At 36.4% G+C, this 16429-nt stretch overlaps 1 protein-coding gene across 2 annotated transcripts in view; it reads right to left on the reverse strand.

Annotated features, from left to right (window-relative positions):
- Positions 1 to 12356, reverse strand: part of ipo11 (importin 11) — a 131547-nt gene extending 119191 nt beyond the window's left edge. The window contains exons 1-2 of one of the 2 annotated variants that reach the window (XM_024275212.2): positions 12045 to 12356; positions 5832 to 5981 (exon numbers count right to left, since the gene is read on the reverse strand). In XM_024275212.2, the coding sequence (XP_024130980.1) occupies positions 5832 to 5969 (138 nt within the window). In that variant the 5' untranslated portion in view covers positions 5970 to 5981; positions 12045 to 12356. The remainder of the gene's footprint in view (positions 1 to 5831; positions 5982 to 12044) is intronic. The other variant, XM_036213474.1, reaches the window with a different exon arrangement.
- Positions 12357 to 16429: the final 4073 nt, after the last annotated feature.

A 16429-nucleotide genomic window follows, 5' to 3' on the forward strand; every position in this document is an offset into this window, starting at 1 on the left:
GCTTTGGAGTCCGGCGAAAATTTTAAACCAATGAAATTGATTTCCAGAGGCTAGACTGCAGAGTTCGGACGTGATCGTCTGCAGTGGCATTTCCTCTTGTACTTTTAAAGTTACGTAAAGACTGCGGCGCTCACATCGGAGCCGCAAACGCTAGCCACGTGAGCCCGTGGTAAGGCTGAATCTGAATTCTTTCCCTACCCTTCCAGATTCTCCCTAACCCTCCAATTGAAAAGGCATTTGAAGTGATAAGGGTGTCCAAAATCTTTTTTTTTTTTTAAGAGTAGAGCAAAATGCCTTTGAGTTCTGTATCCCTCCATCCGTAGGATGTTGCGGGATGTTATGTATTTTCCCCAGAGTTGGCAGCTATGCGTTAACGTAGATGACTGAATTGACCAAATTTGTCCGAATTCAAAGGCACCTTTTTACCATACATCTCCGTTTGGAGGGCTAAATGTAGGGGTAGAGAGAAGAATTTGGATCAGTCAAGCTGCGGACAAGGAGTGCCCACTTATCAATTGAACAGCACTAACGGGCCCCTTGCATAGTGCAGAGGATTCTGGGTGGTTGAAATAATGACAAATCCTTTCAACACGACAGAGGTTCACCTTCACCTTTAGTTACCCTCATTTGTTTCGCTACGACATGTCACCTGCAGCATGCCCGTAGAAAAATGTGCATGAACATTTTCTGTCTGCGGGCTAAAACCTTAAAATGTTGTCTGGGCCATCTGCATTTCCTGTTTGGGTTTGCCATTTTTTTGACTACATAATCCACGTTTAAGGGCAGTTGTGACTAAGGCTTAAAGTAGTGTAGAATCCCACAATAGCTGCAGAAAAGCTGGCAGAGAGCAAAATGTTGTGGAGAAGAAATCTTCAAATATAGTAAAACAGAAAGTGAGGAACCCTGACATGTTTGGAGATTGCCTCAAAAAAACTGGACATGAACTTGGGCTCCCTGTGGCCTGTAGTGGCTTTTTTCACACAAGCAAAAACTCAGCCAAGAAGTTCTTTAAAGAGGCTTTCTCCTCAACCAGAAATCCTCGGGAGAGGCAGCTGCACGGCGTGTACTAGAGGCATGCTGAACATATGGCGCAGAAACTGTAGTGTTGTTAACAAGTATGAGACTCCTAACTTAAGTCACAGTGACGTTTATGTACACAGCATGTTGACAAGCCTGCAACATCTAAAAACAACAAGAAAACAAGATGCAGGCAGACAGTTTGACAGTGTGAAAAGTAAATTTGGAAGTGTCTGGAATGCAATTTGATGTACTAACTATACATACAACATAGATGCAAGTGCTTGCTAACAGACGGAGTCCCTTTGACGAACAAGCTCTAGTGCTTCTTTGTTTTCCCTGGTTTCTGTAGATGCAACACAAGCATTTTTTTTTTACAAAGTGAACAAATGAGATTGTCAGCAAACGTGTTCGTTTTCCACAGATAAAATGGTGTCAATTATAAAGCCAAAGATAGTTATTAACTCAGTTTTATTTCATTTCAGCTTATTTCAAAAGAACCAACTTTATAACTAACGTTCAATGTGCTACAACATATCAAACCAAGTAAAACTTGAAAAAAAATGTTTGCTTTGATTCCTTTTGCATAATTCAAGCCTCAGTTTCTATTCTTTCGTAGTATATTTTTCCTGTGGTCTGTATAAGTGACCAATCATTTCTTGAATCATCCATATGGATGATGCATTTGGTGGAGTGACTGTGGAAATGACTGGATGGATGAATAAATGGGAAACACCAGCAAAATCAGAACAGAGCATAGTGTGTGTAGACCTCCTCCTCATCCTGCCTTTAATAGTCTCTTTGACTCACTCAACTATATAAAAGGAGAAGATCGTTTTGCCTCTGGTTTCTGTAAATTATTGAGAAGATAGTGGTGTGGAGCAAGTCCTACTTTGAAAAAACTGGCTGCTCCCAAATTACCATTTTGATGGTGCAGAGCCACAACACATTTTCTTTTCCATTGCTGCTCTCAAAGAGAGCACCACAGTCCTAAACACAGTAAATGCATGAAATTATAATAAAAACAAGAGTCTGAATGGGTGTGTAATCATTCTCTTAGTATTAAAATGAATAAAGCTTTACTTATATAGCACTCACCGTCAGGGTACCAAAGTGCTTCACAATAAAAGAAGGACTGAAAAAAGTTTCAAATAAGGCAAATTTAAGAACAAAATAAAATTACAAAAATCAGTGTGCAATAAAATACATACAGTGGGGCAAAAAAGTATTTAGTCAGCCACCAATTGTGCAAGTTCTCCCACTTAAGAGGAAAGAGACCTGTAATTTTCATCACGAGGGACAAAATGAGAAAAAAATATCAGAAAATCATCTTGTCTGATTTTTAAAGAATTTATTTGTAAATTCTGTCAGAAAATAAGTATTTGATTAATAACAAAAATTCAACTCAATACTTTGTTATATATGCCCTTTGTTGGAAATGACAATGAAATGATTTTTCTCAAGTCTTCACCAGATTTTAATAAACTGTTGCTGATAATTTGGTCCATTCCTCCTTGCAGATCTCCTCTAGAGCAGTGATGTTTTGGGGCTGTCACTGGGCAACGCAGACTTTCAACTCCCTCCAAAGATTTTCTACGGGGTTGAGATCTGGAGACTGAATCCAGGACCTGGAAAAGCTTTTTATGAAGCCACTCCTTCGTTACTCAAGCAGTGTGCTTGGGATTGTTGTCATGCTGAAAGACCCAGTCATGTTTCCTCGTCAATGCCCTTGCTGATGGAATGAGGTTTTCACTCAAAATCTGACGATACATGGCCCCATTCATTATTTCCTTCACACAGATCAGTCATCCCAGTCTCTTTGCTGAAAAACAGCTCCAAAGAATGGCGTTTGGTATGGTGTTCTTTGGATGCAACTTAGCATCCTTTCTCATCCAAACACGACAAGTAGAGTTCTTACCAGAAAGTTCTATTTTGGTTTCATCTCACAATAGGACATTTTCCCAGTTTTCTTCTGGATCATCCAAATGTTCTCTAGTCAACTTTAGACAGGCCTGCATATGAACTGGCTTTAGCAGGGGGACAAGTCTGGCACTGCAGGGTTCGAGTCCCTGGTGGCATAGAGTGGTCCTGATGGTAGCCTTTGATACTTGGGTCCCAGCTCTCTGCAGGTCATTCACGAGGTCCCCTCGTGTGGTTCTGGGATTTTTGCTCACCGTTCTTGTGATCGTTTTGACCTCACGCGGGGGGATCTTGCAGGGAGCCCCAGATTGAGGGAGATTATAGAGGTAATCCTGGCATGGTTGGCAATTTTAAAATCACTCCGACTAAAGGAAGGTTTAGCTTCAACTTAAAAAGCTCATCTTGGCAACAATGTCAATTTGTTGGTTAAATTCAAAACAGCTATCAAAGAAAAGATCCAGATTTCTAACAGTGGTAGAGGTGTCACCAAAAACAATTCTCTCCATTTTTGAGTCGTTCAAATACAGAAAATTCTGTCTCAACGCAATCACTGCTTTACAGCATCAATAAACTTCGTTAAAATGTCTTTTTAGAGGCAAATATAGCCGCGTAACAGAAAGAAGAAAAAATAGCAGGACCAAGGATAGAACCCTGTGGTACCCCACAGGACAAAGGAGCCAAAGATGGGGATGCTTCACCATTCCTCAGAAAAACTTTTCCCTGTTGAACAGGAAGCGAAACCAGTCGAATGCATGCCACAAATGCCAACTTGATGTTCTAGTCGAGACAGGAGGACAGTATGAAAGGCTGCAGTCAGATCCAGAAGTACTAGAACAACAGGCTGTTTGGCATCAATGGACACGGCTACGTCATTGTGGAACTTTAGCAGGGAGGACCCTGTGCTGTAGCGAGATCTGACTGAAACTTCTCAAAAATAAAAATACGTTCTTAAAAAAAAGACTATAACTGCCTAAAAACATTCTCTAAAATTTTGGATTAGAAAAAGACGAATGGAAAACAGGGAAAAAAAGGTGAAGCAATGTAAAGAAATTATGCATTTTTTTATGAAGCCATCTTCAACTTTAATAAGGAAAATAAAACAAAGAAACTTGTCCTGCAAACCTTGTGTGTGTTTATATGCACAAATACTTTAAAGATGATTTCTGCTTTACCAACACATTCTTAACATTTGATGTTTTTCATTTTATGGGCACAAAGTTTAAGTTTCTGAACATTCATGCCTCAAGACAGAAACACATCCGCCCAAAACCACAAGTCCACATTTCAAACAGCTGTTCCTGTGCAAAGATTAAGCAATTAGCCAGACAAATGACACGCTGCAGCAGCTACTGATCTCCTTTCCAAGAACTGAATGCCTGGAAATGTGCCATTAATATGTACTTTCACTCATCAAGGTGACGAGCATTGGTGTAGATGATTTTTAATTCAAAGAAGCACGAACAAACATGTTTTAATAACTACATTTGTTTCATTTAATATGATTTAATGATTTTTTTAAACGTTCTTAAAGCATTTTTCTCATGATAGAGGACATAAGTGAAAAAAATTAAGATTACAATTGTGTTTGTGAGCATTTCATTATTCATTATTCAAATCAAGGTAAATCAGGAGCAGATGAAAAACGACCATTTGAAAAACCTTGGAACTGTTACATTCTGATGCATCCAGTTTTGAACAAAAATATCTATAAACGTCTTTGTTTTTCTTGTCTGCGCTAGGATCTGGTGCAAAGCCGTATGGCTGCATAGTTTCAACATCGCTCAACATTTCTGTTGCACCGCTAATGTTAGCTTGGGATTGTGAGGAGCTGTTAGCTGTAAATAAAGGGAACATGAAAAATTAGCACACGCTTATTCTTATGAACTACTGCCACTCTGCACAAAATGTTATTTAAAAAAAATTGGGGGGGTCAAATTGGTATAATACTAATTATGACCACTTTTACAATAGATCAACAGATGATTGGAGTGTAACTTTTAAGTGAGATCAGTAAACAAGTGCAAGTGCTAAAATGCCCAAATAGAGTCATAGTGTTTGTCTTTCAATATTTTACTCCTTTAATTGAAAAAAAAATAACAACATTCTCCAAACTGCTTTAAATGAAATGATTAAATATGATATCTCCTCAAAAAATATTTCTTTAATCATTTAAAATTTAACCAGCTTTCATGATTATTTATTGTATGACAATAAAACAATAGATAAACATATAAAAGATGATTGAAGTCCTGGGATCTGTCATTTTTTCTGCATAATTTTCAATTTTACAAAAGAAAAACATCTTATGATCTATTATAAGCATTCCCTATGGTCTTTTAATTACAATTATGCCGTTTATTAGACAATTTTTTTTTTAAAGGAGTTTCTTAGAATCAAGTTGTGGGTAACTGTTGGCCCAGAGTAAGCCTGCCCCCATTTCACATCATCCATTTGTTTACGTGCACTTCTGCTTGCTCACAGCTTCTCGAAACCCAAATCTAACATTATTGGTGCAACAAAAATGGCGAGCATTACCATAGCTATCCACCTATACAGTTTTGAGTCAGATGCCAGCTCGGGCGAGGAAAGCGAAGGATCTACATGGATTTATTTGTCTGCAAGTGAATGCATCAATATGGAGCGGAGCAGGAAGTTTGGGACCCGCCGATTTTAAAAATAACTTTCTTTACATACGTCCTCCAACATCATGCAAATACCACAAGAACATGCTAAAAACACTAAAAGCAAAATTTTTGGAAGTTGATTTGGGTTTTAAAAAAGTTAGAAACTAACTTTATTTGCAAGTACCACATTCATCAGAGCCTGCATTCAGGGGATTTTACCCCCCTCTAAGTTTTGACAATGATTGATGCTTCTTCCGTGTCCCGCCTTACCAGAAGGACTGAGTAGAAGCCCGGCTGAGTCTCCCACTGCCGAAGCTGCTCCTCTGCAGGCTTCAGCACAGCTGTGTCCTGACTGGTAGCCTGGGTTAAGGCCTGCAGCACCACTGAACTGGCACTGTCTATATCCATGGCTGGATATATCTACAGTGACATGCACGGTGGGTTGGAGACAAGAGAAAAAAAAAGAAACAGAAAATCATTTTTCCATCTTAGAAAAGTTCTTGTTAAAAAAAAAACCCAGAAGAGTTCTGGCATATGCAAAAAGTACTGCAGAGAAAACATCAGGAGGACCCTGAAGGAGTAAATCTACAAACATACGAGGGAGAAAAATAACTATATCACTTGAGTGCATCATTTCTACGACTTTGTATTACAGATCAGGCAGAGATGAAATCGCAGTTCAACGCGGTACGAAAGAATCGGTGTTGTGGGTAAAGGAAGCACGTCTTATATAAACACTTGAAGTAATCTCTGCCTTGCAAAGAGCTGCTCCTCGTCCCAGATATTCACACATCCCAACTTCACTCAAAGGTGCTTTTCAATCTCAAAGGACAAAACTGACAAATCAGAGGCAGCATCCACCAAAAGTGTTTCACTTACAGAGATGAAGCCGCTGTCAAAGTAAAACTCTGATCATAATTGCTCATCTCCAGGGGGAAAATGATTTCTTTTTCTACGCATATGAATACAAATATAGATTAATACACATAGGGAATGAACACTTCTGTGCTTATAGCATTAATATTAAGCAACACTGCCATCTAGAGTCCAAAAATAAGTACTTCAGCACCACAAAATGCAGACTGGTTTTAAAGATGTCTTGAAGAAAGCTCCTTCAAGCATGACACAGGCACACTTCTGAGCCGGGACATTTCTGAGTCATTACTTTAACAACGATCACCTTATAATCCTCCCTGGATCAATAAAGAAAAGCAGCTCCCAGATAGCTGTAGTGGACAGACTTTCTAAAAGGAGAGGTTATTCAAACGTGAAAAATGTTCATGTCAGAACACAGCAGTAAGTATTCCAGCATGTTCTCCTCAAGGTCTGAACATGAAACTCTTGAAGAACTCAGGAGCAAAAAGTTCTGACATGCAGCATCCTGTTAAAAACCGGGACAAAAGTTGATTTGAAGTCTTTTCTACAAAACTTGCACTCATTTCCTATGTCCACACATCGGTTTGTATAATTATCACAGCTGGGGATGTCATGTTTTGAGGATAAACTGCTGATTTACTGGATGCTGACCATTATGTCTTAATAGGGTTAACAAACTGTTTTTTCTTGCTCCAACACAAAGCCTGCAGCTAGAGGAAACATAATGAGGATTGCAGTGACATTTTGAGAGTATTCCCACAGAAGGAAAATGGTTCAAAAGCTGCAGTAAAAAGTTTGGTTTGCAGTGAGTGCATTTTCAGACTTTATCACAACCTTGTAGTCCCAATAAAGGTCCTTCTGCATCCATGCAGCAGTAATCCAACATCATGATAAACCATCTGAAGAAAACCAGGAACTTAAAAAATTTGTGAGCGCCGCAGGGAACAAGGTAGACCCATTGCATTGCAACCATAGCTTTTGCTTGCCCGGGCTAAGGTTGGGTAATAATGTTTTGGGACAATCTGCAAACAGAATTTCTACATCTGATGTTGTGAGAGTTTGGTCAATAAAAGTCCTTTTGTGTGTGACGTCAGATACTGCCACTTAATTGCTACCTTGTATGGCAAAGCTTAAACCTATAGTTAACTGTTTTTTTTTTTTTTTTGTTTTTGCTTATGTCTGACATAAATTTGTGGGTTTTTACTCTATTTGTGGGGTAAAAAAAAGAAATACAAAGCCTTCATGTGGACCAAAACGTTCATATTACTAGAGGCAAACATTTGGCGTTGATATGAGGTTATCATTTTGTTTGTTTTAAATTAAACTGTCTTTTATTTAAATGTTAAATTTATGTGTGGTAGTTTTGGTAAGTTTTCCTGCTTATTTCAGGAGATCAAATGTATTAAAACCAGTTCATATTTTGGTTATTAAACTATTTAAAACATTTTTTTCCAAAAAACCAGTGATAAAAACTGAACAAAGTAGAGACTTTCTTTAACAAAATCATTCATTTTCAGATTACAGACAAACAAAATAGCATTTGTTTTCCCATAAAAAGTATAAATAGCATGTTTTAAAAGTCAAGTTGTGAAGCAATGTTTTTCTTTAAATCTAGCCTAGAGCTGCACAATAGTAGAAAAACTTGAAATGTGTGATATTAGTGATCAATACTAAAATGACAATATGACTTGCGATCCATGACCATGTGGCAAAACAACTAATACATCATTTTCATTTCACCGCATCAGTTTTATTCAAATAAATTCAACATAACTGAAGTTATCCTCTAAATGATCCATTTCTATAAATATGAAAAAACTCTATTTGATTTGTTAAATACGTCAAGGTGCCATAAAGCTGTTTTTGCATGTGTAAACATCTATGGTAACCATTTATTCCAATTTAAACCGTCTTTTTAAATATGAGCATTGCAAAGGCTGAAACTGTGATGCCAATACATTTGCGATGTATTGTGCAGGCCTTATCCAGCCTCATTTCCAAAATTTAAACATTGGAATACAAATATAAAAAGGAATATATTGCTTAAGTGTATGCCTAGGATAGTACTGAATCTTTCAAAATGAATAGATAGATCATCTCTTTTTCTGTTACCAGCTCTTTGTCTTCACCATACTTTATATATATATATATATTTAAAAAAAACTCACTGCTGCCACTAACTTGATAAACATCTACAATAAACCAATGTGAAGGAAATGCATTAAATGTCTACAAAGACAAACAACTTGTCTTTGAGATAAAAATATGTTCAATCTCACTTATATTGTTGGTACTCTGCAGTTTATGGGGTTCTAAAAACACTGTAATTCTACTCTGCCTATAATATTAGTTCATAAATATATACACACTCCAGCTTTTATCCTTTTATCAACAACAAACCTGCGTACATCAAACTAGAGGAAATACATTCACCACAGGGGAATGCTTCAAGGGGCTTTCTCTACAGCAGGAGCGCAAAACAACCATATGGCAAAATATTGTCTGCCTGTGCGTCATCTACACCACAGCACTGAAAATTATTATTTTAGAGATAGAAAATACTTACTAGAATGCATTTGTAAAAGCTACAGGATTACTTAATGGGGACACTGAAGACACAAATGACAAACGTTCATCAATTTAAAGATATTGATCTTAAAATTCCTACTCAGATCATCTTTTGATCTATTTTAAGTGTTCCCACTGGTCTTCACATTATAATTATGGTGTTTCAGGCAAAATAAAATTAAAAAAAAAACTGTGTTGTTTTCTAGGACACAGAGCGGCAGGAGTTTGTTAGAAATTCACCTCTGACTGCGTTGAGCAAGCCTGCTTTGTATACACTCTCTCCCGCTATCTTACAGCCTCTCACAACCCTAATCCAACAATATCTTACAGCCCCTCACAATCCTTAATCCATCAATATTTTACAGTCCCTCACAACCCTAACCCAACAATAACAGTGCAACATAAATGATGAGCAATATTAGAGCTATACAGCTGTAAAGTTTTGAGCTAAATGCAAGCTGAGGAGAGAAAAATAAACACATACAAAGATCTAGTCGTCAAAAAGTGGATGCATCAAACTGGAGAGGAGCATGGAGCTTGTCTCCTGATTCAAAACTCAGAAACGCAGTTTTGATCTTAATTTTCCTCATACATGTCCTCCATCATCAGAAAAATGCCACAAAAACATGTTAAAAACACAATTTTCATTGAAGTGAGTCATTAAGTTAAAAGTTGTAACAACATCAGTTTTAAAAGTCTGGATAAACTTCAGTTTCTACACTTAAATGTCATACACGGAATGTCCTGCATTTATTGAATTATGCAATTAGCGATTATATTGCAAATCATATCAATGAATATCAGAAGATTTTATTTTAGAAATTTTTCAATTTGTTTTTAATCTAATAAGTTTAGAGTGAATAGAATTTTAAAGTTTTTTTTATTATTATTTTATGGCTAGGTTTTAAATAACTCAAGCTGTCAAGCATAGTGGAAGGGAAAGGGTGATTGGAGTTTCTATTTGTGTCGAAGTCTGGGTCCGGGGGCCGGATCCAGCCCTCCAGACCATGGACGATGTTATTATGCACTTATTTCCAACTTGTATAATTTTGACAAAAAATATATTTATGGAGAGTAAAACAATGAAAGCTATTTAAAGTTTAAGTTGATTTATTCTGGAATAATATTCCTCCCTGTTTTTATTCATAGTTAAAAAGTTCGTTTATTTATTTATTTTATTTCAAAAATTTAGTTTAGGTGTGTTTAATAAATGTTTATCCTGTTCAGCCTGCAACCTAAGGTGTGTTTTAGATTTTGGCCCATTTGCGATTTACTTTGACACCCCTGATTTAAACAATGAAAAATCATTTACTTTGGTAAGTGAAAAACATACCATAATCTGATATTACAAAAAGAAGGACTTTGACACAAGTTAAAATCCACAAAAGAAAGCTGGAGATGTTTTACCACTACAAGATATACTCAGAAAAATAAAAAATTAGCTTCTACTCACAAATATTATAAAGTGCCATTTTGCTAAAATTTGTGAGACATTACATTTTTCATCTCCCAATATTAAACTTTTTTCTCCTCTCAGACACTGCTTCTATTACTGTGAAAACCATAAAATATTAACTTGATTTTAAATCTGATACAAAGGTTAACTTTGCTTTGCAACTGAACTTGGCTTTTGTTTAAGACTGACGATTCAAAGATTTAGCAGTGCAGCTCCAGAGTGCATAAAACTGAAATATGCGGGTAAATATGCTGTGATTTAATCAGCAAAAGCAAACATAAGTATGAGACAAAAGACTGGTGGTGGTGAAGTACTGGTCTCCTGTTGCTTTAACACCAAAAGAGCCTAACTTGGCATTAAAAACTCAGTCCAGTTAGATATTTCTATAGTAATCTGGTAAGCGGGGATTTCAGGGAAACCATTTACGTGGTTATCACAATAACATAATATATCGTGGATATTTATGCATTAGTACATCTGTTAACTTTAAGAAGATCAGTATGTTTTCCTTTTTTTCTGTATTTGGATGAGAAAAATACATTGGTGAATGTAGGTTTTGGCAGCTTTAGAATTATAGTTTGAGAGGGTTTTTTTCTTTTTTACATATAAATTATGGCAAATACATACATTTTAAGTGGACCTTCAAAACATGGATTATTATGTGCTTGAATTCAATTTTAAGCTATACAAATATGCATTTATTTATAAAGCTCTCCATAAAGATTACTTGATAAAATGCATAGAAATTAAAAAATGTGAGTAGAAAAGACTAAGATGAATGCTAAAGGTAATAGCCTATAGATCAGTTGACTCATTTTTTAAAATAAATTATAAATAAATATAAAAGGTAAACTCAAAGATCAGAAACCATTATTGACTTCAACATTAGTTTGCCTGAAGTGGCAGTTTAATAGTATTAAATGGGTGCAAATGCATCTCTATCCGCATCAAGTTTTTTGGGTTTTTTTTTCCCCCAGCAGCACAAAAGATTTTCCCACCACTACTGATGGCTAGATCTCATGACAAGGAAAGGCTAACATCGGAGGGAACTCGGTACTAAGGTTTTGGGAGCAAAACCCCAGAATAAGACATGAGTTATGCAAAGTTATTTTGGATGCATCACTGAATCCTGACAGTCCCTCTTTTCAGACACGCTACCAAATGTCTGTCTTCCTTAAACGGATCAAGATCCTTTTTCTAGTTTCCACCAAGAGGAGTTCACAAATAAAAATCTAAAAAAGTGTTACAAGTGTGAAGACAAAACAAGCTATAAGTCAAACTGGGGCATCAATTTTGAACTGCTCTAAATCACAGCGAGCTGTTTTCATTGCCAACTTCTTTATGTTATACGTTTTCATCGTTTCCTGCATGTATTGTAATCCATGCGCTTATATTGTAATGAGAAAAACATTGTTCTACACCTAAAATTATACCATAAACATCACAGCTAACTTTGGGCTAGCCAACAAGCTAAACTTCTCCAACCCCCCAACCAAAGGCCAACAACGTCGCTGATAAAGAAATCCTATTAGCTCTGCTAAGACATAAATAAATGTTGGGAATCTGCTCAAAACAAAACTCACCGAAGCTAAATGTAGACAGAAACGGAGTATGTACCCGGGACAGGGGCTGCTGAAGCTCTGCCAAAGGTAAAGTAATGGGAGACTGAAACACACGCTGGTAGGAATGGCGCGAGCAACACTGAAGTCGCAGAATGATGACGTAAACGCTGGTGACCGATTGCGCCAAGGGATGAATGAAGTTAAATCACACCAAAATAAAAATCTTACATAACGGTAAATGAGTACTTCGTGTTTTTATGCTATCTTAGATAGCAATAAACGTGAATGTGTTTTAACAAATGTCCCATCCACTGTTTTTCAGCTAAATAACCAAGGTTTGGAGACTGGAGAGAGATTTGTAGTCCTGTCGTTGTGTCTCGTCCTCTATTTTAGGAAGGAACCAAAGATTGCTACATAGGGGGGTTCATGAGACTGCTTCTGGAGGATACCATCTTTCAGGTCAAAAAAGTGCAATAATATTTTGGAACAAGAAAACATCAAATGCTCATTAGAACTTGTTGATTAATAAATCATTCTGCATTTCTTTCTCACTTTAAATATCCTACCGAAAAAAAGGAATAAGAGTTCCATTTAAAATTTTACTTTTTGCTTAATTACAACTTCAGCACTTGGAGCCAAAATTGATGAATGTGTGCACATTTTTCATGACTGCATTGATTTGATTTGATTTATTGGTTTATTTCAAACATTAATGTAGACGAAACAACAAAAAATCTGATATATCAAACAGATTTCAGAAATAAAAACATTCACTGTTTGAAAAAAAAACACTAATGAATATTCTAATGTATGAAATACTTATGAGTATGTATTAGGAATATACCATCTTCTTAACAGTGTAATTACTCATAATCATAAATAGATATTTCTGCACTAATGCACACAATACACACTTAAGTCGAATCAGTACGGTGGCCCTGAAGTGTAAATCACATCAACATACTACTCACTGCTATAACAGTTTAAAGATCACAAAGACAGTAAAAAATAACAAAACAAATGCACACAAAAAAAATAAAAATGGAGAAACAGCAGCATTAAATTTTAGAAAACAAAGTAAAATTCCAGAAACCAAAACATAAAAACCATTTTGGATAAAAAAAAAGTAATTTCCAGAAAACAGAATGAAACGAAATATAATGATAAACCATAAAAGCTGGGAACTATGGGACAGTTCTTATTGGATGATGATACATAGTATTGCTTCATGTCGAATAACTTTCGGTTGAGATGATGAGAACATCCAGTCAGCAGTATCCCATAGTATCTATACCTTTTCTGGTTTCAAACTGTGTTTTATTTTTACATTTCCTTTTGATTTCTATTAAAAAAAAAACTTTTGTTTTCCAAAATGTTTTTGTCTTTTATAATAGACACCAGAAAAGGTAGATACTATAGGACATTCATCATCCAATCACCAATGTCCCATAATACCTACCCTTTCCAGTTTATCATTGTGTTTTGTTTTATAACATTTAATTAGGTTTTCTAAAAATTAATTTTTTTTTCTTGAAAAAAAAATGTTTGTTTTTTACATTTTGGTTTCTGGAATTTTGTTTTATTTTCTAAAATGCAATATAGCTTTTTTACATATAATTTTGTTTTACTTTTTTGATTGTTTTTGTGATCTTTAAAATATTTTTGCATCTAGTGATTTATTGATGTGATTTGCACTTCAACGTACATTAGATTAAATGAATACAATGTTTATAACCTAAAGTCAATAGAGTTTGGTTTTGTTTTTGAAAAGGAGTGGCAAGAACCAACAGCATTTAATCTAACCCCTATTGAGTAATTTAATATTTTTAGTCGTTAGTCGTCATAATTCAGTTTTCATCAGATCTTGTGCAGACAGCTGCCAGAGCCCATGAGCAAAATATATATATATATATATATATATATTCTAAATATTTTACTGCACTGCCAAGCCCAACTGTAATGTAGTCTTAATCTTGTTTCAGACATTCACAGGCGATTAATAAGAGATTCATGTAACATATCAACACTGAAAATAAGGTCAAGGGTTTGCATCACCTGGTTCATTGCGCAATGACTAAATCATGTTATACATATTCCAGGTGGCGAATGAGTGCAAGTTTTAACACTATGAGTAATTAATGAGATTGTAGAGCTTAAGCCCTTTAAAAGGAATGTAAACACCTTTCAGTCACAGCTTTGACAAGCATTTATTATAATTTCCTTACACTTGTGCTAGATAGAAAGGATCGTTGGCTGATTGTTCAGTTGCAGCAGCAAAATATTTACCGTCCCAGACAGATGCATGCTTGGGCAAGCTGGTGGTTGAATGGGACAAATCGGTAGATTTTAAAGCTTATCTAAAGCTTAAACAATTTTTACCTTTGAAGTAAAAATTCAATAGAATCTGAAAACTTACGTAACGAACTGACACTGATTACATTTCATAACTAAAGGTGGTGTAACAATACCAACAATTGGGCAACTCCATAAGTTTTTGCCAGCATTATTCACAGATACTCTTGACTTCACAGAGCTTTCTTTTTCCTTTTACACAGTTTTTTACACCAAATTGTTATCACTGTGGCAGATAAAATGTAGATTGTTATCTTATTTACTTATGTTCTAACAAGACAGTTCGCAAAAAGTCAAGTGAGCGTGGAGAGAAAAAATGTGGGGCAGATCAGGTTTTACAGAAGAAAAAGAAAACATGTACAACAGTCATTACGATGTAGAGATTTCAACATACATCTATGCTGATTGAGTTAGAGTCACTGAATTGAAGTTTGTGTACATGCCACATGTGTGTGAGGAGTTTTATATATACATTTTCAACTGGGAAACCATTTATCAAATGATTACAGGTGGTTAAAAAAGACAAACCAAAAGGGAGTTGGAACTTTGGCCAAAAATAATAGAAGTGAGGGAGACTGCTGACCCAGCCATGTCGACCGGACTCAGCAGCTCCCTGCTGCCTAACAAAACTACCTGAAGAACAGTCAAATAAACAAAGCCTGCAAATCAGAACTACCAAGGTCCAACCCAAAACTAACACAACAAAACCCAGCAATCTAAAATTGCTGAGGGCAAAAAAGGGTAAAACAACCACCACCACCACCTTCTTATATAAACAGTGCAGATTTAAACTGTTGAATACCTACTAGTCAAATGCAGCTGAGAACAGGTGAGTCTTTAACCTGGATTTAAATACACTGAGTGTTTCAGCTGATCTGAGGTTTTCTGGAAGTTTGTTCCAGATCTGTGGAGCATAGAAGCTGAATACACCTTCTCCATGTTTAGTTCTGACTTTAGGAAATGATAAAAGACCGGATCCAGATGACCGGAGAGGTCTGGCTGGTGCATACTGACTCAAGAGGTCATTCATGTATTTTGGTGCTAAACCATTCAAAGCTTTATAAACCAATAACAGAACTTTAAAGTCTATCCTCTGGCAGACTGGTAACTAGTGTAAAGACCTCAGAAGTGGACTGATGTCCTTGTGAGAACCCGAGCAGCAGAGTTTCCTGATGGATTTTTTTGGTAGTCCTGTAAAACACTGTTACAGTAGCAGTTTACTATGGCTTGTAAACACTGTTACAGTAGCAGTTTACTATGGCTTGTTGGTGCATTTACGTGTTTCTAATGGATTGAAACTCAATTTCCAGTCTCCTGGTTGGGTGTGTTAGTGGATGCAGGCATCTGGATATATGTATGATTAAAGTTGAGGGAAGGCTGTTTGAAAACTTTGATTACTAACACAATCTTAATAGGAGTGTCTTCTAAATATATATGCATGGATAAAAGGTTCTCCAATGTCAGTGATTTTTATTTTTTTCGTTGCTGGATTGATTTGCACAGAATTTGACTTTTTGATATAAATTAGACTAAAAGAACCATATTTATGTGGTTCTCTCAAACTTCGACAGTCAAGATTTCTTCCCACAGGATCAGAGGGAGTTAGCACAAGATCCATAATCCACCATCCAGGTAGACAACAAACCAAATTAAGCAGGATCTCCACCTGGACAGAGAATGGACAACCCACCTGTTGAAGAACCATTACACAGACCTGGAAGTCCAAAACTTGACCCACACAGCAGCCATCATGCAGAGCCAATGCTACCCTCAGACACACAGTCATGACAACCTGACCCCCCAGTGCTACAGACCAGCCAGGAGGGTCAGAGAGAAGAGCAAGCTTCCCTCTAAGTGGGAGGAAAAAGACACAAAAAGGTCAAAAAGGGTACAGAAAAACAGCTGGGTCTCTGGAGCTCTAAATGGCCTTAAAAACTGTTAAAGAACTCCAAACGCTTCATCTTTGCAAGACTAAAACTCCACTTTTTATCTGGATTATTCCACCCCTACATTAAGAATGAAACACTTTTGAGGTGACTGGCCGCTGTTGTTAA

The sequence above is a fragment of the Oryzias melastigma genome, linkage group LG9 (genome assembly GCF_002922805.2).
Source record: "Oryzias melastigma strain HK-1 linkage group LG9, ASM292280v2, whole genome shotgun sequence".
Classification (NCBI taxonomy): domain Eukaryota; kingdom Metazoa; phylum Chordata; class Actinopteri; order Beloniformes; family Adrianichthyidae; genus Oryzias; species Oryzias melastigma.